Raw genomic sequence first — 25,541 nt, forward strand, 5'->3', positions numbered from 1 at the left:
TTTTATGTTTGGATTTTTTTTTTAATATAGTGATACCATCTATCAGTCAGCTCCATCTTTGAATGCATTACTTAAGCATATCACAACTTCTGGCAATAAGCTTAAGGTAGAGAAAAAGAATTAGCTATTCATAGAGCTACTCTTAAAGTTAATTGCTTATTTAGTACTAGCTTTTGCCTAAATTACAACCATAAATAATTTTAAATGTGCTATTATATAAGTATATTTGAAATGCTTATGCACTGTATTTTATACTAGGGAATGAATCTCAGAAAGTACTTTTGTATGTAACAGTACCACTACAGTAGATAGCCATACTTAAGTCATTTTCCTGGAGAATAGAAGAATAAATGGGAGGAACAAATGACCCCTTCCCTCACTTAGGATATCATTTTCCAACACTGATTTGAGGATGAACCTCCTTATTTCATGAAATTATTACTCATTCCTACCTTTCTTCCCATTTCTCTTTCCTTATAAAGACACCCAACCTACTAGAATTAATGTGTAACCTTCATTTTACTTTCCCCATGTTGATTTAGACAAGTGACTGGAAAATGCATATTTTATGTTGTACATGTGTGTTTTTAAATTTCATAAATGGCATTCTATATACTTCAATCTGTTCTTTTCCACACATTACTATTTTTTCAGATAGCCATGTATAAATCCAGTTCATCACTTCTGACTCTTAGAAAGTATGCTTATATGTATGTATGCAAGAGCACACACAGACATACATGCACACACATACACATTTTATATTTTAAAATCTCTGTTCCTGTAGGGATATTCACTTAAGGTGCTCTTCTTTTAATAGCATAAAAAAATTCTACAATAAATTTGTATGTGTTAATTTCTCATTGAGCACCTATGCAAACATTTTTCAGGAGAAAATATTCAAGAATAGGTGGCTTCTTTTATGAACAATTAATAGATTGAAGTAACTATGCGAGTTTATACTCCCACCATCAGCAGAGAAATACTTCACCAATACTTGATATTATCTTATATATATATATATATATTTTTTCCCATTCTATTGGCTGTGAATTGCTAGTTTTTATTTAATTTGCATTGATTTAATTAATAGTGAAAGTTTAGGCATTGGTCTTTCCTTTTTTCTGAATTGCCTTTTGATATCTTCCACTCTGTTTTCTATTGGTTTCTTCATCTCTTTAGAAATGTGTGTGTGTGTGTGTGTGTAAAAACAAACAAACAAACAAACAAACAATCAAACCTGCACATTTCAGATCAGCAGTTCTCAACTGAACCTGCAATTTACATATCCTTATTCAGGAGGTTCACAGGTCAACATTATCCCGTAATAGTACGAAGACTTTCTTTGCCATTTTCAGTCTGTCAATATTTGCACTGATGCCACAAAACAATAGTGAGTAAAACTGCTGGTGCTCAGCACAAAGCAAGACAATAGCACTAAACTGCACTAGTAGTCATGATATTTGCCTCCATCATGAAAATGTAGTACCGAAAGGAAAAAAAATCCAATATTCTTTCATTTAAGAATATCCTTAAAAAAAAAAAAATCCTTGATGAAGCACTAGTGATTACTTTTATTAAATGCCAATCTTTGCTATATCTTTAATATTCTGTATGATAAAGTGGAAACTACACATAAAGCGCTTCTTTTGAAAGTACTAAAGTATGGTCATTATCTCAAGGAAAACCATTTGGGAGATTGTGTGAGTTACAATTGTGTGGCCATTCATACAAGTTCTTTTTGAACACAAGGTTTTCTTCAAAAAACAACTGACGAACTGTGACTATTCCTAGCTGGATATTTGGCAGATATTTTCTTGAAAAGGAATGAAGCAGTACTGCCACGTTAACTAAAACAGCTGGCAGTATTTATTGCTAGTGATAAAACTTGAAATTTCAAGTGAAAATTAGAATTTGGGGAAAAATGTAACTGCCAGTGTGAACTTGACAGCTTCCAAAACTTAAAGATTTTCTTTGTGATGAAATTGATGGTGATGTTAATGAAAATGACTTTTTGATATTATATAATAAAATGTGTCATCATTTAGAGAGTCTGAATAGCTCAGTGAGCCTATATTTTCCAAATGACCAATGCACAATGTTAGAAAACCATGCACATGTAAAAGATCTATTCTCCCAGGTTGTCACCTTTCTGTTAAATTTACTTGTGAGCTATTTGGTTAAACAGAAAGCTTTATTTTTTGTTGGCGGGTGGCAGGGTGAGCTAATTCAGCTTTCCCTTCATATTTGTGCTTTTCTGATCTTCTTAAAAGAACTTTAACTCTGAGGTGATGAAAATATGTTTCTACATTTTCTTCTATTAGGTAGTGTTACTTTTCATATTTGGTCTTTAGTACATTCCAGTCCATCTTCATTTCTCTAGAGAATCAATTTTCCGAATACCATTTACTAAATAATCTACCCTATCCCTACTGCATTGTAATACTGTCTCAAGTGTTAATATATGTCCAGGGTCTCTTCCTGGATTTCCCTTTCAATTCCACATGGATATTTATTGGTCTCTGTGCTAGTTCCACATTATTTTTCATAAAATGGTCTTGTAACATCTTAGTATATGGCAAAACACCCCCCATTGTTTACATCTTTTCCAGGAGGATACCTTTAACTATTTATTAATGAAAGTTTATTTTTTCTAGTGTATAATTTAAAATAAAAACTATAGATTTTTAGAATAAATTTATCATGGCATAAAATAGTATCCTTCTGGACTTTGATGAAAACCGCACAAAATTTGCAAACAAAATTGAGGCAATGAATTGATTATGCTTCTTATTTACTAAAATTATGCTGGTCTTCTGTTATATCTTTTAGTTAAAAATATTCTTATAAGGTCATATGAATTACTTATTAGGTTAATTTCTAGATATTTTATCATTACTTTTCCTATTCTAAATAACATCTTATTATCAACATTTTTACTTTAATTTTATTTATATTTTGAATATAGGACAGGTAAGATATCTACGTATTTCAAAAGACCCAAAAGAGTATTTTTCAAAATTCTTCTACCCACTTCTATCCCCAACTGTTTACCTCCTGTTGAAGAAACCATTGTTAACATGTTTTTGCTTTGTTTTTGTTTTTAGAGATATTATAATCATATACAAGAAAATATGTATGTGTATTATTTGCCCTTTACAGTAGTATAAGCAGAAGTATACAACACACACAGTTCTGTTGCTAAAAATCTTTGTGCCCTTTCCACATAATTTCCAGATAATTGTAGAACCAGTTCTTTGATACCTAACCAAAACTTGACAAGCAGTGATTTTTTAAATCTTACACTAAGATCGTTCTCTTTCACTGCCTTTCCTTTTCCTTTCCCTTCTCCCCCAACCCCCTCCCTCATTCTTGTTCTTGTGTTTAACAACTGAATAGTATTTTATTTTCTGGACTTTTCCATAATGAAATGACTTAGACCCCTATTGATAGACATTTTACATTTTTTGAAATTGTGTTCTATTATGGATAGCGCAGTGGGGAACAACTTTGTACCTACATCAATTTGCCGCTGTATGATTATACTTGTGGGCTGCATTTCTAGAATGAAATTCCTAAGTTTAAGAAAATGCACATTTGTCATTTTGTTTCATGTCATTAAATTTTCTTTCACAAAAGCTGTCATTTATTCTCCCACCAGGAATGTGCAAGCTTGCCTATTTCTTTACACTTTGCTAGTATTGTGTAATTATTATATTTTTATTGTATTTATTTATTTATTTACTTACTTATTTACTTATTTATTTATTTTTGCTTTTTCCTGATGTGAAAAGTGAATTATAGTATCTTGGGGTAGATTTAATTCAATATGTATTATGAGTACGATTGAATGTTTTTTTCATATGTTTAAGATCCATATGTATTTCCTTTGATGTTAACTAATGAAATCCTTTGTCCTTTTATTTTTTATTGGGTTGCTTTGTTTCACCTATTAATATGTAAGATCGAATTTATTTGATTAATCAATTCTTAGCTATGATACAATTTGGAAAAATTCAATCACAGTTTGTCATTTGCATTTTGACTTTATTTTGTTTTTTATCATAAAGAAATTTTTAGTTTAATATAATATTTTTATAACTAGTGCCACAAATAGAAAGTTAAATTCTAACAGTGATTGTTGAGGGGCAAGTTTCTTCATGCACATCCTCTACCATTTCAAATGTTAACTCTCAGAGTCTCATCAGAAAGTGAAAAATCCTAATTGCTTACATGAATCTGAAGATTTTTCTGATTTTCTCTGGAAAAAATCTCTGAATTATTAATATTATAGTATATTTAAATTTTCTTATTTGTAATCAGTGAAGAGGGGAGCTTTATAGCAATTTGTCAAGAACATTGAAAGAGTCTTGTGCACCTGAAACTAATAAAATAAATAAATTAATTAATTAATTAATTAATTAATTAAAATTTAAAAAAGAGCATTGAAAGAGTACCTTTCTGCTAATTTTAAGATTTTGTGAACATCACAAAGCCATTTTAAATTGAATGAAACAATTTTTATTGTTTGCAATATATGAATAAAATATTTTTCTTACATTAGAGCATTTAGTTATGATACGATAAGTATCAAAAGGAGCTCCCCATTTAAATATGAAACGTATATTAAAATTTTTATTGAACGACTGTTACTCCTGCAGAAAACTATTGTAGGATGATTTGGAATAGGGAGAAAATATGAAGAGAAAAATACCAGTTAAAAAGTCTCCATGTGGTGAAATGAAGGGAAAAGCAACTGATTGTTGAAAAACTCTCCATAACCCATAGTGGCGGAGACTACACTATAAACATCCAGAAACTGAATATATTTCTGTTTGTTTTGTTTATTTGTCATTATAATTGCCTTTACTTTTTCTTTTACTCAAAGATCTCTGCGAGATTTTGATGTTTTAACTTAAGTGGAAATGTGTTGAAGCTTAAAGCAGTTGAGGCACATTAATAATTAGGTTGACATTCAAGTTTCATCATAATGTTATTTTGACAAGGTGATATTCCCGTTTTTCAGTTTACTCCAGATCATAACCAGCCAATGTTTTCTTTGCTTACATTTTTGAGGCCCATTTCCCTTTTGAAAGTTTGTTCACAAATATTGCTTTAATTAAAAAATGTTTTCATTAGAGAAAGAGTTTGAACCTAAACTTGATACATATTTAATATTCATCTGAAAAACATACAAAAATCATTAGCTTTTTGTATTTAAAATCTATGGTGATAAATAAAAATGTTCTATTCCCAAAATGGATATTGTCAATACTGTTATACTGAAAGCAATGAATTACCATTCTCTTGTCTCCTCAGATAAATTTACAAAGAAAAATGAGAGTTACTGGTGTGATTACCCAAGGAGCCAAGAGGATTGGAAGCCCAGAGTATATTAAATCCTACAAAATTGCTTATAGTAATGATGGAAAGACCTGGGCAATGTATAAAGTGAAGGGCACCAATGAAGACGTGGTAAGACTGACTTAACATATTTAACATATTTAATTTAAAAGTAAAATCCCATTAATGATGATTGATTACCAGATGACTACTGAGTCTTCAGCAGAAGCTTTCTGTGATTGCAAATTAATTTATGATTTCTTAAAGTTAGACTAGTGGGAGGGAGGAAGGAGTTTTTCCAAGTTGTAAATGTACAGTGGCTACAGCTTAAGAAGTTCTCAGATTTTAATTGGTGATCCTATGAACACTTTATCACAATGTTAGCATAGTCCTGTGTATGACAATTAAATTTTAGTTTAACAATAGCTAGCTTTCAAATTCATTTTATTGTTTTGATAGAATAGCACCATCCTTAATCAAATAACTATGCATCAAAACTATTATTTTTAAAGAAAAAATATTACTATTTTTTATATTGGAAGAAAATTTTGTTATTTGGCAGAATAAAATGTTTTAGAGGAAATGGATATAATATTTATGTCTCCTGTCTTTTTATATAGTCCCAGTTTTTATTATATTTTTCTTAAAACTTTTAATTTAAAGAAGTATCAGGACTGCAGCTCATCCCATTTAAAACCAAGTCATTAGAATAAACTATAATAAATTTTATGAATGATTTTTTTAAGTTACTTATTTCAATGAATTTAAATAAACTTTTCTGATTACCAGGTTATATAAAAGGTAAAATAAGAATGAGATTTAAAGGAATTAAAAATAATATTTTAGCACTTAATTTTCAGAGGAACCATAGTTTTTCACTAGAGGTATAATGGTAAAGAATTACTAGTCTCTTATCCAATGATCTGGGACTGACTAATAAGGAAATAATCCTGAGGAATCAGACCCTAAAGCATCAAAAGTGTGATCATAGTATTAGAGAGACTGAGTGATCAGCAAGCACTAGTTAAAACTGGTTCAAAAAAAAACAAAAAAAACAAAGAACCTATAAATACTAAGTAGCAAAATGGACAGGCCCAGATTCAGTTAAAAGGTTTAACATGACCATTTCTCAGAAAAAAAAAAAAAAAGGAAAGAAGGCTGGGAGGGAGGGAGGGAGGAAGAGAGAGAGAAAGAAAGCATTCCCCTGGCTCTGAAGGACTGGCCTTAAAATTGACAAGATATCTTAACAGAGTATAGATTATACCACAGGACACAGTGCATTATAGCTTTAATTAGCATTTTTATCTATAGGTTTTATATTCACTGCTGATCACAAGGTGCTTCCTAAATGCTCCAGACCCCAAATTACTTAATCCAATCTTGGAAATATGTTGGGTAGGCTAAAGGATTAACATTTCAAAATAGTTGAAGAAGCTGTCTCAATAATTTTAAACTCTATATTATCTATTTACACAGGTTTTCCGTGGAAATGTTGATAACAACACACCTTATGCTAACTCTTTCACACCCCCCATAAAAGCTCAGTATGTAAGACTCTATCCCCAAGTTTGTCGAAGACACTGCACTTTGAGAATGGAACTTCTTGGATGTGAACTATCGGGTGAGTTTCATATTATTTATTCATTATTTTCTTTTTTAAAAAAAGCAAATTTGTATGTAGTCTCCTACTAAGAATTTTTCAACACCCAAAGGTATTTATTTCTGCTACAAAATATTTGGGGTATGGTTAAATGAGAAACTGTGTGTGTGTGTGTGTGTGTGTGTGTGTGTGTGTGTGTTGGATAAACAAGTTCTAAAACATTCTACAGAACAGAACTAATATAGAAGGAGCAGTGGTTGATGAAAATACAACAAATTCTCACTGGAAACTTGTCAAATATAAATATCTCGTTGTTTTTAGTAGTAACTGATTTATGTTTTGTGACAAAAGTTCAGTAAAAACTGGCATCTGTCTGATTTCATAAATTGCAGTTACATTTAGGTTATATGGCATAGAAGAGTAAGCTTTATCTTTGTCCATCTACCATAAGAACTTGTTTATTGGGGGGCGGGGGTTATGAAACATGTTAATTTATTATTCCTCCCAAGGAGACAAAACTTCAATACCAAGATTACTGCTATAAATTCATTCTTGGGTCATTATTTTCTAGCAGCCTGCTTATTGTACAAACAGTGGTTATCCAATGCAGAGATGATCTATCAAAGGATTCAGAGTTAAATAATCCTTGTCTTCTGGGCTCATCAATATTAGATATAAAGTTGAAGGCTTAATGTGTGGATCTCACAGTGATCCCATTTCAGTATAGCTAGATTCTGAACTAAACAGAAAATCTTGTGTAGGCATTTTCACTGTGTTACATTTTTGTTGGTTGTTTTTATATTCTACAGTCAACATTTACAAATCATGTTTGCCACCGTGGCCTAAAATTATTTTGTTCAAACAACTGTGTGTTGTTTTTTTTGTTGTTGTTGTTTTTTAAGTTTATTGGGGTGACAATTGTTAGTAAAGTTACATAGATTTCAGGTATACAATTTTGTAATACATCATCTCTATATCACATTGTGTGTTCACCATTCAGTCACTTCTCTTTCCATCACCATATATTTGATCCCTTTTACCCTCATCACAAACAACTGTGTTTTGAAGAAAACTAAAAATTCATGTGTGCCCCACCTTTTAGCATAGTCTCTAAATATGAAAAGCTTTTATCAAATTTACAGTAACACTATGTAGGTAAAACTAGGAGGACACATCCCTGCAGAAAAGAACTGAGAGCTTTTTATTTGTTTCAAGAGGTTGCATACAGGTTAAAATGTATGCTTTATATCTGTTTCCCTTATTAAGTTTGTTTGTGATGCTGAGAAAGGGAATGATTTTTAAGCACATAAAAATATTGAAAAAACAACCAAACTTTAAAGGAACCCATTACTGTTAAAGGAATTAGAGGCATTTAGCCAGATGAATGTATCTATTTTAAGAATCACATTTTGTATTATATATGGGTATCTTTCATGAAGCAACCAACGTACGGTTTTAGTACTATTAGTTATCCTAACAGGGATGTTTTCCTTGTTTTGGTAACTCAAACCAGCTTATTGAGTACCATTGAATCTCAGCAGAATTATTGCTGTACAGTGTTTGTATTGCATGTCACTATATCACCACAGACTAGTGTCATCCCTAAGTCATTCATCATAAAGCAATCAAGAAGAAGCCACAATATGTTGAAGTTTGCTGCAAGCCCTGTGGTTTTTAAGTTGCTTAACATCAGCTCCTCCAATTTTTCAGTCATTTGATTCATGAGGGTCAGTTTCTAATACATGGTGCTGTTATACCCCTAAGATGTGAATATATTTTACTTTCAAGTTTGACAAGCAGTTACACCTGACACTTAACAGATTTTATGTTCTCAAAAAGAAGTTGTATCCATCTCCGAACCCCAGAAACAGATTTTGAACTTGCATACACAAAATATCTCTCTATGGATACTTTTAAAACCTGGGTCACCTCACTATAAAAATGATCAATTTTATTGTTAATAATTCATTTTGTTCAGGTGCTATCCACTTCAGTAAAAGAGTTTATCAATTTATACATATGAAATGTAGATGAGAAGGTAAATTTATGGTGTGAGGCAAATTGGAAGAGATTAGCTATAACACTTAGAAATAACAGTAACATAATATACCAAACTATTTCCCACAATCCAAAAAGAAAATCCCCTAAATTCTCTGACAGAGATATGATTTAAGATGTTTAGAATGAAATGGATCATAACCGTCATTAGAGAAATAATCATTCATTCATTGTTTGAATAAATTATTCAGCACTTCCTCTGTGATAAGTACTCGATAATAGAGTGCGTATGAAATTAATTCTGTGACTAAGCAGAAATGATCAAAGTAAAGACATCCCTTTTCTATGCAATATTTAAAATACTGTTATATCACAGAAGGAGAAAAACAACTACTTCTTTCCCCTTGTATCTCTTCTCCAAGCCAAGAACAGTTTTATAAAGATTCCAGTAGCAGGGCAGTGTGTGATTGCAGGCTTGGTGGTAGTAATAGAAGAAAAAGTCAGAAATTTACTCGTATAATGTAGACAATGTGTGTTACCATATCACTGCCTGAAGATAAATGGCATGTTATCAAGACTTTAGAACTTTCTACAATCTGTGACATTTGTCATTGAATTTCTCTCCTCTAGAATTTATATTTGGGATTTAGAGTTATTTTTATCATGGGACTTTGAGTATATGTCTCCTACCTCTGAAACCCAGCAAGACTTGTAGGAAGACCAAATTGGCTAACCCTCCATGTCTGTTTTTATCGTGTTTGTATAGGATAGGCATTTCCTAGCAGGTGGAGGTGAAGGCAGACATGGAGAAGCCTCAAGAAGGAAGAAGAAATCTAGACAGACGAAGACAAGCAATTAATTGTGGTTCAGAACTATTTATCAATGAAGAGTTCTAAACCACTTCTCTTAGAGCCTTGACTTAAAATGGCTTAGTTGTTGAAGCAGCAGCCAGTCATAAAGTATTCTTTAGTACTTAGCTGATTTGGGGTCTTAACATTAAGCTTAATGGAAATACTACAAATAGCTAACATTTACTGAATGCTAGCTATATTCTGGCACTGTATCTAAACACTTTATATTTATCAACTAATTTCTTAAAACAGTTCCTTAAGGTAGTGTCTGTTATTATCACCATTTTACAGATGAGAAAACTAAGGCACAATGTGGTTAAATAATGGGTACAAGGCCACATAGCTAGTAAGTGGGGGACCAGTAGAGTATGAGGAGATGACATTGATTGGAGAAGTCTCCTCTTTTATCTGGCTTTCTCCATGATCAAACATATGCATGTGTTCCTTGGCCAAAATGTAACAGTTTTACATATAGAAGGCTCAACCACTGGCAAATATGATAACAAAATCATATTCCTATCACAGGCTTTGTGAATGGAATTTTGTCAGACTTGTACTTCTTCAAGATTGGGAAATCATGTGTATACACACACACGATTTTTCAAGGACAAACAAACTCAAATTTTGCACCATGTCAAATCTGAAAACATATGTAGCAGATTTGAGAATCTTCCCAAAATATCCAGTATAAGAAGTTAGTGAGTATGATTGAAATATAAGAATGTATAAAAAGCCTTGTCCAGTAATGGCTTCTGCTAGAATGAGCTTATTTTCTTCTATTGTCTATTAGTGTAAATCCTACACTTTGCAATGGCTGACACATAGTAGTATATATTGAATAAAGATTAGATTCATTCCTTCCAGAAGAAGTCATGTTCGTGCTATAAGAATCAGTGATAAAGATTAACAGACGTTTCTTGGAAAACATGAAACTGTCCAGTTTAGAACATACCATTGGAATAGTTTGTGAAAATGAAGGAATTTTCATTTGCAGTATTATGGAAAGAAATAAAAGAAAACCAAATATACTTTGTGAGTGAATGTTCCATTTTTAAAGAGACAATAAAACTGTTGAAAACTAGAACAGTCATGAGGCTATTCGTAATGAGACAGGAGAGAGCATTTCAGCATTGTTTTATTTTGCAAAATCATCTATAAAGAAAAGTAGTTTGGATTGTCTGTCTTGTTTTCATTTTTTCCCCAAAATATATTCACACAAAATAGCCTGAATGGGCTCTTTTGTTTTTTGATTTTGTTCCAGATTTGTTTCTGATAATAGTCTTTTTTTTTTTTTTTTTTTTTTAATGTAGATGCTCTCTCTTTGGGGGGAATCAATAGTATTATACTTCATCTTATCTTTCCTATCCAAAATAAAGACAAAAAACTCCCAGAGTGATAAATTATTTTTCTCATGAAGCAAAATAATTCTCATTTTCTTTCAGGCTGTTCTGAGCCTCTGGGGATGAAATCAGGACACATACAAGACTATCAGATCACTGCCTCCAGCATCTTCAGAACTCTCAATATGGACATGTTCACTTGGGAGCCAAGGAAAGCTCGGCTGGACAAGCAGGGCAAAGTGAATGCCTGGACCTCCGGCCACAATGACCAGTCGCAATGGTTACAGGTAACATTTTAAAAAACTATTTCACCACCCACTGCCCCTCTTCCTTAGAAGATTTCCTATTGGTTACTTGAATTTCAGAGTCTAACTTTATACTAATTTAAATGTGCCTCCCTCTTTGGCTCAACCAAATTGGTAAAAACAGAAATTCCTTATGAAGCCATGTTGGCGCGCTATTTTTACTCCCATGTTGATTTATAGATGCTACTGTCAGATTGATGCAGCAGACTGTACCAGATCACACTATGCATAGGTCAATTTGATTGATTATGAGAGCATTTGCATTTTAACTCTCATCTATTCTAACGCTTGAGTCAATATTGGGTTTGAAAGTGTCACAGCAGGAATCCAAAACACCTTGAAATCATGCCACTGACCTGCAGATTGTTACCATAGAATCATGAATCATGACTTATTGCTCTTTCCTTGTGGTTGCTAAGCAATGGAGCAATTTGATTACATTCTCATAAGAGAGCTAGCTTATAGAAGGAAAGCAGATACACTGCAGAGCCTGTTTATCATTTGCAAATGAAGTAAGGTTACAGTCTGTGCTTTTTAAAAACAATCTTCTTAAAATGCACTTATTTATGGAGTACAGTTTAGTATGCACAAATGTGTTAATGTCCTCTGTGACAAAGAAAAGTAAGACAGCTTAATTTCATAATGAGGTCATTTTATTTGGAAGATATGAGTTCTATTCTTACTGACATTTGCACTCTATTCATGAGTTTCAAAATTGCGGTAATTCATTGTATTTCTGGAAATCATGAAAATTATTAAAATAGGAAATGTCAGTCCTTATCAAACCAGATTTGCCTCATCTACAACTTCTCACCAAGTCACCTGAAATTTCCAATAGTTTCCTCTCAGTCTTTTCTTCACTAGGACTTACTTTTCCTATTCTTGCAGTGAGAAATACTCAGTTTTTTCTTTGCTTTCCCCTAATATCCTATCTAGATCTCTATTGATCTGAAGCTTTATTGAGCTCTTTTATTAGCTACCATACTTTAATGATAATTATGTAATTCTTTCTTCTTTTACTATTCTATGAGGTTTTGTGTGGTTTTTTTTTGAAATATAGTTTTCCTCCCAGAACCATCCAGTGTGATGTTTTTGTCTTGTAGGTAGCTGTGCTTACTAAATTAAACCATTCATTTAACAAACGTTTATTCAGGATGCACCTATGAAGCGTTACATAGCATGATAAATAGTGATGACACATGAGTGAGTAATACCCCGTTCATGCTCTTAAGACATTTTTGTATTTGGTTTGCATGATGCCATACTTTGTGTCCTTCCATCCTCCTATCTGGTGCTTCCCAAAGTCTTCCAGGCCACCCTTACTTTCTCCTGTTATCTTCCTGACAACCTCATTGTCACCCACTCCACACAACCAACTAAATTACTAATACTTTAGTAAGTATTGTTTATTTCAATGACTGAAAAAAGGATTCAGCTACTCTAAAATTATTTCACTTCTTACCATCCCCCTGCCACTCCCATGATTTATGCTAGCACCCTCTTTCACATGGGTTTTTGCAAAAGCCTCCTAACCCACTTTCCGGTTTCTGGTCTCACTCTCTAAAAATCTATTTCCAAAAACTGGAACCAGTGTGATTTTTGTTCAAAATACAAATATGATTCTCTTACACCCTTTTTAAAACCATTCAACTGCTTTCTGTGAGCCTCAGGATAAAGTACAGATTCTTCAATATAACCTAAAGATTTTTGCATGATTTGGTCCCATTTTATCTCTTACCAGACTCTTCTAAATTGTTTCACGTTCTTAAACCAAACACTATAATTCCCTTCCCATTTCTTCATAAATGTCCTCTTCCTAGAGGAAAAGAATGGAAAAGCACCTCTGCTCACAGCATCCGCAGCCTTCCTTTGGCTAAATCCTTAGCTAGAATTTGGATACACTTTCCTCTGGGTGCATCCAAGTACACCAGAACTTAGAATTTTAATTAAGAGGTCGGACAATTAAGTTTGTGAATTCATTCTTAAAAACCTACTACATACCTCATTGCTAAATATCACTATGGTCACCTTCGAAGTACTCCCCTTGGGAAGCTATGTACTGACCAGTGCCTAGTCCACCCTTCAAAGCAATTTTGGAACTTTTTTTCTGGAATAGCCATCAGAGTTGTCGTCGTGTTACCCTGGATGTCCTGAATGTCATCAAAATCTCTTCCTTTCAGTATTTTCTTTATCTTCAGGTAAAGAAAGACATCATTGGGGGCCAGATCAGGTGAGTAGGGAGGGTGTTCCAATACAGTTGTTTGTTTACTGGCTAAAAACTCTCTCACAGATAGTGAACTGGTGCATTGTTGTGATGCAAAACCCATGAATTGTTGACGAAAAAGTTCAGGACTTCTAACTTTTTCACACAGCCTTTTCAGCACTTCCAAATAGTAAACTTGGTTAACTGTTTGCCCAGTTGGAACAAATTCATAATGAATAATCCCTCTGATATCAAAAAAGGTTAGCAACATCATTGCAACAAGTTCACAAACTTAATTGTATGACCTCGTAGGCTTTGCTACCAGCTCCATCCCACACAAAATCCGGCCCGAGTTCTCTCCTGTATACTACTGTATACATCTCTAACCCTCTCACTGTAGCATGATCACAGTATACTAGAAATTGTGTTTTCATGCTAGATTGCTTGCTCCAGCAGAGATGGGACCACATATGTCTCTTTGACTTTCTCAGCGTTTGTGCAGTCCCTAATTAAATACCTGTCACAACACTTGACACATGGTAGGCATTCAATAAATATTTGTTGAATGAATGAATAGTTCAAAATATAATTCATTTTATGGATATGGGCCAATACAGCATATACAAATGATAAATCCTCAAATTTTAAAATAATATTTGAAAGAGAAATCTAAAATCCCATATTAAAGATCTGGCCTTTAAAATACAGGAACTAAACTGTGATAATGCATAGCCTTTATAAAGTTTTTAAGGTCTTAATTTGAAGAAACCATGGAAATATTCCTTTCCATTTGTTAGAATTGAATGGTAACGTTAAATTTGTTCTTTGTTGCTATATAATATTTTTTAAATTGGAAATATTTCAGTCATACCTCAGACTAAGTGGGCTTAGCTAATATTATTTGTGAATCACAATGCCATGTGGATTATGACAAAATATTTTAAGCCCCATAACTCAGACTGGTAGACTCTAGAAATATCCACATGCAGGGATTACCAATGGCAAATTTCTTTAGAAAGATAAAAATAAACAAATATTTTTACATGAATCAGGGTGTACTCTTCAATGCAAATCTTCATCCATCACTTTTTTTAAAATGATTTTTCAACTCTCTTCTTAAAGTCACTTGCATGCTGAAATATATTCATTCTGTTGGTGATAGATTTTCTGTCTATTCAAGGACTAGTTCTTCTAGTACATGTCTATTTTTTGTTGTGTAAAAACATATTAAGAATCTGTAAGGCAAGATACAGTGACATCTTTACTTATAATTATTGTTTTCTTTTTTAATATCATGGAAGAAAATGCTCCAGAATTATTACTATTTTCAGTGTTTTCTCTTCAACAGAATATCATCTGTTCAACTGTACATTGGGTTATGGTTGTTAGTGTCTTTGTTGAAAATAAGATTGACATTTTTATAGACAATCTACAGGGTGACTTTGTTTTTGAATTGTTGACATTGAGTAAATTTTTATCATTATTTTGAGGTTTCTGAATTTATACATTTTAGTTGTGTTTTAAACTAAGATACATCAATTCTGAGAAGTAGCTCTTCAGAAGAGAACCAATGTCTGTCATTTAAATGCCCTTCCTTCATTATCAATCTCTTGCTATGATTTTTAAAGATTTATTTTATATACAACCATATATATGTATAATATATATATACATACATACATACATACATATATATATATATATATATATATATATATATATATATGTATGTATGTATGTATGTATGTGTATATATATATATACCTCTAATAATGGGAATTTTATTTCATTCTAATTGGTCTTTCCAAAACCTATTCAATAAACAACTGGAAATACAATTATTCTAAATGAAACCCTGAAAATGTATTTTAAGTTCTTATGTATTCAAATATCACTTCAATATTTTAGTCTTATTATCACTCCAGTATTTCTTTCAGTCTCTTCCATAAGGTCAAAATCTCAGAAGCTTTTCAAGCAAGTGTTCTTATTTTATATTTTAGAAGTGATCTTACCTAACTGACTAGTAGCTTTTTTGAGCTACTGTTAATCATGAAATGATTGTGCTATTCCTATATAAACATGGCAAAAATGTGTGTAGTCAAACAGACAGCCCTAATTGAGAAACATTTTTAGACTTATGAAAAAAAATACATCTTTGATGTGTTTGATGTTCTCTAATATTTTGATCTAGAAGCCGTACAATGTGTTGTTCAAACCACAGGGATTTTTTTTTTTTTTTTTTTTTTTTGGTTAAATTGCAAGTTCTGCCTTTCAAAAAATCTAACCTGCATCTAAGTTGAAAGATCATAATCCAGTCATTTTGGATTCATAGTTGGACATTCCTAGCACATAGTTGGGCTAGATTTTAATCCTTGTTATTAAATAAGGTGACATTTAACTCACTGAGATCTTTTATGATCAAACTATTATCTTCTGTGTTTCATTTCTAAACAAAAGACCCAGAAATTGTGTTGGACTTTAAGGTGAATTAAATAAAACAAATGATACAACAAAGGAAGCACATAGTAGGTACCCAGAAAAACATAGCTCCCTTCTTTCTCTATTTGATGGTTTTTATAACCTCAGAAGATCATAATCCGAAACTACCAACTATAACTATAATCAACTATAACCAAAAATGAAGATATGCATACATATTCTTTGCTTCTTCCAATAAAGAATTTCCAATAAAACTATGAAATGTAAAGTAACATGATATTAGAGATGTTGCAAACTATGAGAATTGTTGATAAGTTAGATAAATGTACATTGGCAAACATTTTTGTTTATCAAGGAAGTGTTAGATTTTTCAGATTCTTTACCTTGGGATAATAATAACATTATTAATAACTTAAAATGAACATATGTCATTTGGCAATGTTTTCTACTGAAATAATATTGTTATTAGAATGGTTGTGTGTTTTTATGTCCATTTTCAGTGGCTTTCAGTAGATTGAGTAAATTCCCTTCATATTTATATTCATATTATACATACTCATTAAAATTCAACATGAAATTGGGATGTTTAATGACATTCTATCAAGGATAGGAGCATTACTGATGATAATCTTATAAATTGTGAGGAAATATTTTGGTATAGTAGATACAACTAAATAAGGAGCACTCTAAGAATTAACTTGGATTTATTAACAAACTCTTTAAATGTCTTACGATAAAAGACATCATAAATTCTCTTGTAGTGAATATACTATGTGTGTCGTTGCTTTATTGGTGGTGACTATAGAATGTGGATAATTTACCATCCATAATGATCTACTAAAAAGTTTTTCAGATTTTATAATGGGTAGCATAATATAAATGACTAACAGGAAGGAAAATGAAACCTAAGAAATGACCTTTGGTCTATTTCATGAGACATTTGCTAATTTAAGGTAGTCTGCATAGTATTTCCAAATTAGTAGAATTAACAGAGTTGTTAAACTGCACATTTTAGTGATGACCTTTGTCAAAATTGCAGCTAACCCTACAGAGCTTCATTTCAATACTAATTTTGTAGAAATGTGTAAGAAAGCAATTGAATTTAAGTTTTCTAATTAAATAAGCCATATTTAATTTAATCCATTTCTGATTTTAAAAGGGAATATTCTAGCCATAAAATTCATAACTTCTTTAAAACCATTAACTTCTCTTGCCCTTTGGACAATTTATTAGCAGAAGAGCTAAAGGAAAGATTTTCCAGGATCAAGGGACCTGTAGGCCGCTGGGAAACGTTTGTCAAGATGAAGGAATATTCTCATTTCCAAATCACTCTTCCAAAATTTCATACATAGTAAACAGTAAGCCTGAAAGCAGGGTACAGTTATATAGCAGATCTATAAGAGATCAAGTATAGATATTAATTTATGTATGATTGTGAAACAGCTTCTATCCTTCACAATGTTAATGTATTTTATAGTATATGAAATGAATCAAAGGACGTCCATATGTGGCTTGGACTATAAAATATCTCTAAAGTTTATTAAAATTTTAATGATACAGAAGGGAATCTCCACTATCCAAATATAAAAGCTTATTGAGCAAAGCAAAATTGAGTAGGATATTTATACAGAAAGTACTTAGAGGTCAAAGGAAAGTGCAGCCAGCATCAATGTAATATGCCCAGTGCATAATTTGAAGTTCAAAAATCTGGTTTTGAGGACTGACAAATCACATCAATATTCTGGGACTCAGGTTTTTCTCTTTATCATCTAAAATGTGGATATTACTAAAAATAATAATAATAATAGCTACCCAGGCAACCTTTCCCTTTTAAAAACTCTCCCACCCTAAGATTCTAATATCTAAATGATGATCGGGCCAGTCCAAAGTAATAAGAAAATTATCAGGACCACCAGCTAATTTCTGGTGAAATTAACAAAAACAAAATCGTACAATATAATTAGTGTTACAAATATAGCCATTTAACCTCATAATTAACCTTTGAAAACATTAACTTTTATATAATGCATAGTATATCTACTTAATATCAAAAATATTATCCTACATTTCCACCCATTCTAATCTTGAGTCATTTCTTTGGGTTAGTAGCTATAGCTCTCTATAAACAACTTTTTAAAAAAGAATTCCCTAAGACAAGGCAATAAGACATATTAAGCTATTATGATGTACTAATACACTAGTATTTACATATAGCAAATCATGAAAAATACACAAAGCAATAGTTTCTGGTGGCGGCTATCGGAAGGAGTAGATTAGATTAAGTACAGAGTGCAATTTTGGAAAGGTAAGCCTCCATGGTACATAAAAACTGGATGGGGACTTTGTTGTTCAAAGGTTATTTAAAGGGCTTCGTAATTTTTAAAATTCAAATAAATATTTTTGAGACACCTGTTATAACAAAACACAATGCCAGATGCAAGGAACTGAAAGATATATTTGGCACGTGTCTGTCTGCATATTTGACTATTGATTCCCTAATTCTCATGAATTCAACAGTGCAAAAGCAATAAACAGAAATGTGGGAAGTTGGATGCTTCTGCATAGAAGTACTATTTGAAACCATTGAAAAACCAAACAGCAGGACTTACAACAATAGTATGTGCACAGCAGGCCCATTCATGTTTTTATGATAATGAGAATTAAATGACTTCTGATTCCTTTATGTGCAAATGAATTTTAATCTGTGACATATTAGTTTTCTTTGTATTAATGAAATACAGTTATAAGAATGGTAACCATTCTCCTCTAAAATTATGAGCTGAAATATGCCAGTGGGTAAAATTTAGAACTCGGGAATACAGTTTCAAATAAGATGAGCATTAGTAAAGGCTTTCAGATAAAATGGGAATCAACTTTAATCGATGATCTCATTTTGTCTTCAAAATAGACTTCTGCGTGACTAAAGTGTCTGTTTCATGAGGCTACAGAGTCTGAGAGGTTTGCTAAAGATTGCATGGCTAGTCAGCTGTGGAAGGGGAACTGAACGCACGCCAGGAAACTCATATGACGATTTTTACCACACTATTTTGTAGACCACGTAGTGAGTGAGATGACTCCTTTTTACAGGGGATGTTTATTAGATTAGGAAGCTGTTTTAGTACTGACAGGCATACGGAGTTTCACCGAAAATAAGACCTAGCCGGACAACCATCTCTAATGAATCTTTTGGAGCAAAAATAATTATGTAAGACCTGGTATTATATTATATTATATTATGTTATGTTATATTATGTTATATCATGTTATATTATATCATATTATATCATATTATATTATATTCCCGGTCTTATAGTAAAATAAGACCAGGTCTCATATTAATTTTTGCTCCAAAAGACGCATTATTGCTGATGGTCCAGGTAGGCCTTATTTTCGGGGAAACACGGTAATTCTGGCCATACCTGTCTTGAAGAAGAGCTTGTAGTACATCTGTGACTCCAGATTGCCCTCCAAATTTGTGGTTCCACACTATAAAAATTGCATATCCCTTACAGCATTACTGAACATTGAACACACACATTAAATGTTTAGATAGTGCAATTTATATTTGGGGGGGGGTTAAGATAAAACAAATAGGAAGTAGGGTGGAAATTCTGATTTTTTTCTTTCTACACCTCTATGGCTTGTCCTTTGTGCACACACCACATTTTAAAGAACACTGCTCTACCAACACTGTCGGTCATAGTCAAGCTCACCTGCTCCACCTGCTTCGGTTTATCCTAGAGAACTTTGTCATTTTTCTTCAAAGGCAGTAATGCTATTATGAGTAGGTCATTAAATTTTCATAACATTCTTGATTAAGGTATCTCTCATTTATGAAGTATTTATTTGCTCGTTAATGTCAACATAAAATAAATTTATTTTGAGCATATATGGCATTCATTTTCTCTTTCACTATTAGAATACCATTTCTGTGGAGGAAACATGCCTCAGTGAAGCGACTTTTAAACCTCTAGTGTCTTTGTTTTATACTGCTGTTGTAGTTTATTGGCATGGTATGACTCCTGGAGAGTGCAAGCCCACTTAACCCTGACCGTTTCTGTATTATCCTTTGGTTAGAATCTTCTCTGAAATCCTTTAAGATATGCCTAAGGACATATCTGCCTACAGCTTTCAATTAATCAATTTCTAGAATTGGTGTATTTTTAGAGACAAATAGGTATCCGTTTGCGTGGGTAAGACAGACTGTGGCCTCAGTGTCAAGGCGAACCCGAGTTTTTACTTCTTAATTCAGCATAGCCTCCTTGCCCAGGTTTGTCAAGATCCCTGATGCTGCTCCCTCCATTTGGCCTCCCTCTGCTTCCTGTGAGTCCTGGTGCATTTCTGACTGCCCTCTTCTCACCTGAGTTTTCCTACATCTTTGCTGTTTGGTTTTTCCATTCTTTGGCCTTGCATTCTAACTCCAGCCTGCCCTCTAAAGGTTAATTGCTTATTTATCATCAGCTCACTTTATCTTTGTGGAAGTTTCAGCCCCACCCTGGTTCTCAGAGGCCCACCTTGACTACCAGCTTCTCTGTACACCTGGGTCCAACTTGCTGCCATAGCTGAACTCAATCTTAGCTTACTTGGTTTCTGGTCCTGGCATTCACAATTTCTATTTTTTCCAATGTTTCTTTTCTTCAGATCGTTCTGCTACCAGAATTCAGTCCTGCCTACAGACTGTTTCCAAAAGATCCTCCCTTTCTAAGTCTATGAACTCTTTCATCCTAAAAAAATAGTACTCTAAAAGACATATTAAGTTCCCTTTCTCCTCAGATGATCAATTTTTTTTATCATCATTTCCTAAAATGTAGTCTGAAAAACACTTCTTCCATTAGGTTCTCAAAAAAAAAAAAAAAAAAAAAATTGTGCTGAAAAATATTTAGTAAAGTCTATATCCTCTTCTCTGTTATTACTGATCCAGATGTATATTAACATAGGATTCTGAAGGGAAGATATTTGTTTTATTTGGTGATTTTCAACCATATTTGATCACCGAGTGCTTTCTAAAAATAACTACCTTAACATCCCCAGGAGCCACTTTAGAAGATTCCGTATTAATTATATTGCACTTCTGTAACACCTTGATTTCAAAGGGCTTTTCTGATCATTTTCACTGTATCTTTATAATAATCTGGGTACATGTAATTATTTGTATAAAGCATTCTGTCTCAAAACATGAAAAAAAAATTTACAGAGTTCATATAATTTAATCCTATAAATATCAGAACTTGACCCAAAAATCTAGTTTCTCTGTTTTCTATTGAGTGCCATTTTTTATGGCTCTTTGCTTCTGACATCAAGTAGAATGACTTTAACCTTAGCCTCCTGTTTTTTTAAAGATGTTTTTCATGATTTTTTCAGTACAGCAAAATGTATGCAAAATATGTGTATTTGGAAATATGGTTTTCCAGTTCACTGCATTCTTCATTTTTGTGATAGACCTACTCAATATCACAAATAATTTCATCATTTCTGTGTCTATATCTGTACAAACCAAGCATTTAAAATTGCCTAAATGAGTTCAAAGTGTTATTTTCATTTCATCTTCAGAAAAAATGGTGCACATAAGCTAAAGTTAGCCCAGATACACCTGAATAATAGTCAGCCCACGCCATGAATAAAATGGGCTCTATAAATTGAGTACTCTAAGCAAAGAAAGTAACATATAAACAGTTTTGGCTGTTAAGAAACAGTTCCTATAAGCTAAAGGGCTTAGCTAGAGAAGTTTACAACTGTACACAAATATTTATTCATCATTTAAATGGTAAAAAAAACTTCTCTCTCATTTGTTGAAAAGTTCACTTGATAATTTTCTTTAAAACTCTGTTTCCCTCTCACTTAAAATGGCAGAGGATCATCATTGAAACTTATCTTTAAATATATAAACTGTAAAGTTCTTTGTCCTGCAACTGTTTATACACTTTGGCTTTGCCTTCTCTATGTTCATGGTGTAAAGTTCTCTCCCTTCATCCCAATGAGAGAGGCTTCTGTAACTGACATGCATTAAATTTGAATGTAGAATTCATATTAAGATATTTACTGTTATAGTAAAATGGGACACTAAACATGAACAATAGACATTTTGTAGCATTTACTGCTATTGAGCAACAGGAACTTGGAACTATGAAAACATCATCATTTTACAGATATCTTCCTTCAAGATTTTCCTCATTTTAGAAAATCAGATTATAGTCTCTTTGATAACATGATTTCTGTTGCCCCATACATTTTCTATTGTACATGCTCAGTGGCTTTTGATAGAAAAAGCTTTAAAAGAGGCAGGGTTGTGTGTGTGCATCTTTATTCGATAGAATTGGTTCATGTGCCCATTCGCACTATTTTATTTATGCTGCTAAAAATATATACAAAGCATTACATCCATGGTTATCCAATATAAGAAAGAGAAAAACCAAGAGATATTTATCTGTAGTCATTATTAATTTGTATCTATTTATATTATAACTTGTTCTATAGTCTTAAAATAAAAATGCATAGATTGCATTCAAAATTGTATTATTGTCATTGTGGAATTGCATATGATTATGATTACCATTTTGTATGCCACATAATTAGTAAAACCAAATGTAGTTAAGACAGCAGAAGGTAAATGAATAAAATAATAACAAGGGCAATTGGATAACTATTATTCCAGTTAAACTCTGAGTCATCTTTTCCCCCCTCTCCCAGCATCTTACCAACGTTCTCTCATGAGAAGCACTGTAGAGTTTTATCCTCAAAGCTGTAGGATTTGATGGCCCTTCATGAGTACCACAGAACCCATCTGTTCTGTTAGGCATATGCCTGATGATGTGGGAGGAGCGTTATATACAAGAAAATGGATCTAAGAGTACTTAGAATAACACTAGCTGTATACATATGTATGTTTCTACAGCTGCCTCCAGCTCTGTAATGAGAAATAGGGGAACTTCTAGAAGCAAAGCAGTTTTAAAGCCCTCCATGGGAAAAGCACATCACCAGCTGCTTGTACCTTTTTGCATGTTGGTGTCAAAGTCACTTTCTCAAAGTGTGTTGTGGAGACCTGCGTCAGTCAGCTGGCATGGGCTGGTTGAAAAGGCAGAGTCCCAAATCTCATCTGCAGGCATGCTAATGTTATTAGGCCTGGATTGGGCATAGACATGTGCATTTTCTGAATATATATCCTGGGATTCCTGCACAAGGTAAAGTTTGAAAGAAAAGGAATTAGTAATCTACAGCTTGACTGACAAGCATACTCATTTAGAGGCAACCATTTGTGTGGAACTAGCTTAGACAAATGTTGACTTGAAAATGATTTGAGCATGAGTCCAATAGCAGTCCAGGAATAAATTATCTGGATACTTCAGATTAAAGGAATTTCATATATAGAGAGTTCAAAATTTTAGGCTTATATTGAATCCAACAACAAATCTTTAGTTTCTCTTAATTCTGTAGGGAATAAGGTATATCGAAGATACACATGTAAAACCAGATCTAAATTTTGAAGAAGAGAATCTGTATTGAGTTCTGTATCTCCACTAGTCTCTGGCTAGGAACCATACTCTGTGTGTGTGTGTGTGTGTGTGTGTGTGTGTGTGTGTGTGTGTGTGTGTGTACAGCATATTATATTTGCATACGCATATATAGCATAAAGCTTGAGTATGTGGAATTATGTATCAAGAATTTCTGTTAATTAGTCCTTTAATGTGTATAACATAATAACTGATATTCCTGACAGTCACCATGAGATATTTCCAATTAGAAGAGAGTAAAATATGTTCAGTGAAGATGAAATTTTAAGTTTACTGTTTTTGTTTGATAAAGAAGCCTTGTTTAAAGTAGGTGCTTGGTACACGTTGAAAGTCCTTTGAACAATATTTTTAAAAATTATCAATATATGTGTAGTATATAAGGTAATTTTCAATTAACTAACATGATAAGAAACAGTATTTCATATCTGTTAGGATGGTAGAATCTACAGCAAAATGCTCTGGTTTTAGACTGCTTCTCTGCCACTAACGAGTTATGTGACTCTGGACAAGGGACTCCTCCTATTAGTGTCTCAATATTCTCATTTTATAAATAGGAATAATAGTACCTTATAAGGTTGTGTTGAGGACTAAATGAATTAACATAAGCAATGTGCTTACAGAATAATTACTATAAAACCGTTAGTTACTATTATTTTATTAATGATAATAAGCCAATAATCAGTGAAACTGTATACAGCATTTTCTTTCATTTAAGTTTGCCTGTTAAAACACAGAATGCTTAGTTAATAATTTTGGATAAATGATGAATTTGGAGGGTTATTTTTGTTGTTGTTGTTTTTGTTTGTTTGTTTTTTGGTGTAAGGTGTCCCCAAATAATGCAGAGGACATACTTATATACACACAAAATAAATAATGTTGTTTATCTGAATTTAATATTTAACTAGGAATCCTGTATTTTATTTTGTTAAATCCAGCAACCCTATTTTCACTTCATCTCATTCGTTTTTCATCCCTGGAATTTCTAATTGAACTAAGTTATGCTGCTGACATAGTGATGATTTAGTCAATAGACAATGGTTTTAATAAATTGCTCATCTGTAATTGTTTTGCACTGTACCTGTATTCCAGATGAATAGATATTAGAAAGCCAAAAGTTTACTAAATCCCAGACAAATATGCTTAAAATGACCTCCACTTCAATATTATCAATTACTATTTTGTTCCAGAGGGAGGGGGGAAGCTATTCTTGATTCTGGCTCTTCTGTGCATAGTGAATTTCTAGAGATAATATGAACCCTTTGGGATCCACACATAAAGCCAGGTGATAAACTGTGGGAGTCGGTCTCTTTCAATATATAGGAACTCAGTATAATATTTTCCATCATGAGAATGGAATGAAGTTGCTAGAAATGCCCCCGAGTGACTCTTACTTAATGATATTTGGGATATTGTGTCTACAGTTTATAGAAATTGCCACTAGATGGCATTTAAGATCCTTAAGGTTTTTTGGCTCAGTGAATTCATATTATAAAAAGACACCCAGAGTCTTTAGGACCTGTCAAATCTTGATCCCTCTTCCATAGCTAGTTGTCTGACTTTGGGAATGGCATTTCTCCCACTCCCCAGGCATCAGTTTCTTCATCTGGGAAATGTAGTCAGTGCCCTCTCCACCCGGCTATTAGAAGAGTGAATGCGATCATGCATATAAAACATTCTTCAAGATACCTGGAATAGGGTATCAAGTGCCCCACATGAGTTCACTTCCCTGCCTCTTCCTCAGCATTGAACCACAAACTCTGGGTATTAGCAGTACTAGACCCAGTTTTGATCCCACATCGTGTGGCTGTATTATATTGAATCAAAAGACAAAAGTAAGGGAGAAACACAGGCTTTGAGTCAGATTATTTCATATGTTTCAAAAGTTGCCTAGATTCCTGGGTTTTTTTCACCATAGTTCTATTTTACTATCTAAACAATGCTATAGACCTCCTCT

At 32.8% G+C, this 25,541-nt stretch overlaps 1 protein-coding gene across 1 annotated transcript in view; it reads left to right on the forward strand.

Annotated features, from left to right (window-relative positions):
• EDIL3 (EGF like repeats and discoidin domains 3) overlaps window positions 1-25,541 on the forward strand; it is a 385,902-nt gene that overhangs the window by 281,465 nt on the left and 78,896 nt on the right. Inside the window, exons 7-9 of the mRNA XM_019746385.2 lie at window positions 5,320-5,475; window positions 6,820-6,964; window positions 11,235-11,419. Of these exons, the coding sequence (XP_019601944.1) occupies window positions 5,320-5,475; window positions 6,820-6,964; window positions 11,235-11,419 (486 nt within the window). The remainder of the gene's footprint in view (window positions 1-5,319; window positions 5,476-6,819; window positions 6,965-11,234; window positions 11,420-25,541) is intronic.

Source organism: Rhinolophus sinicus, linkage group LG03 (assembly GCF_036562045.2).
Source record: "Rhinolophus sinicus isolate RSC01 linkage group LG03, ASM3656204v1, whole genome shotgun sequence".
NCBI classification, from domain to species: Eukaryota; Metazoa; Chordata; class Mammalia; order Chiroptera; family Rhinolophidae; genus Rhinolophus; species Rhinolophus sinicus.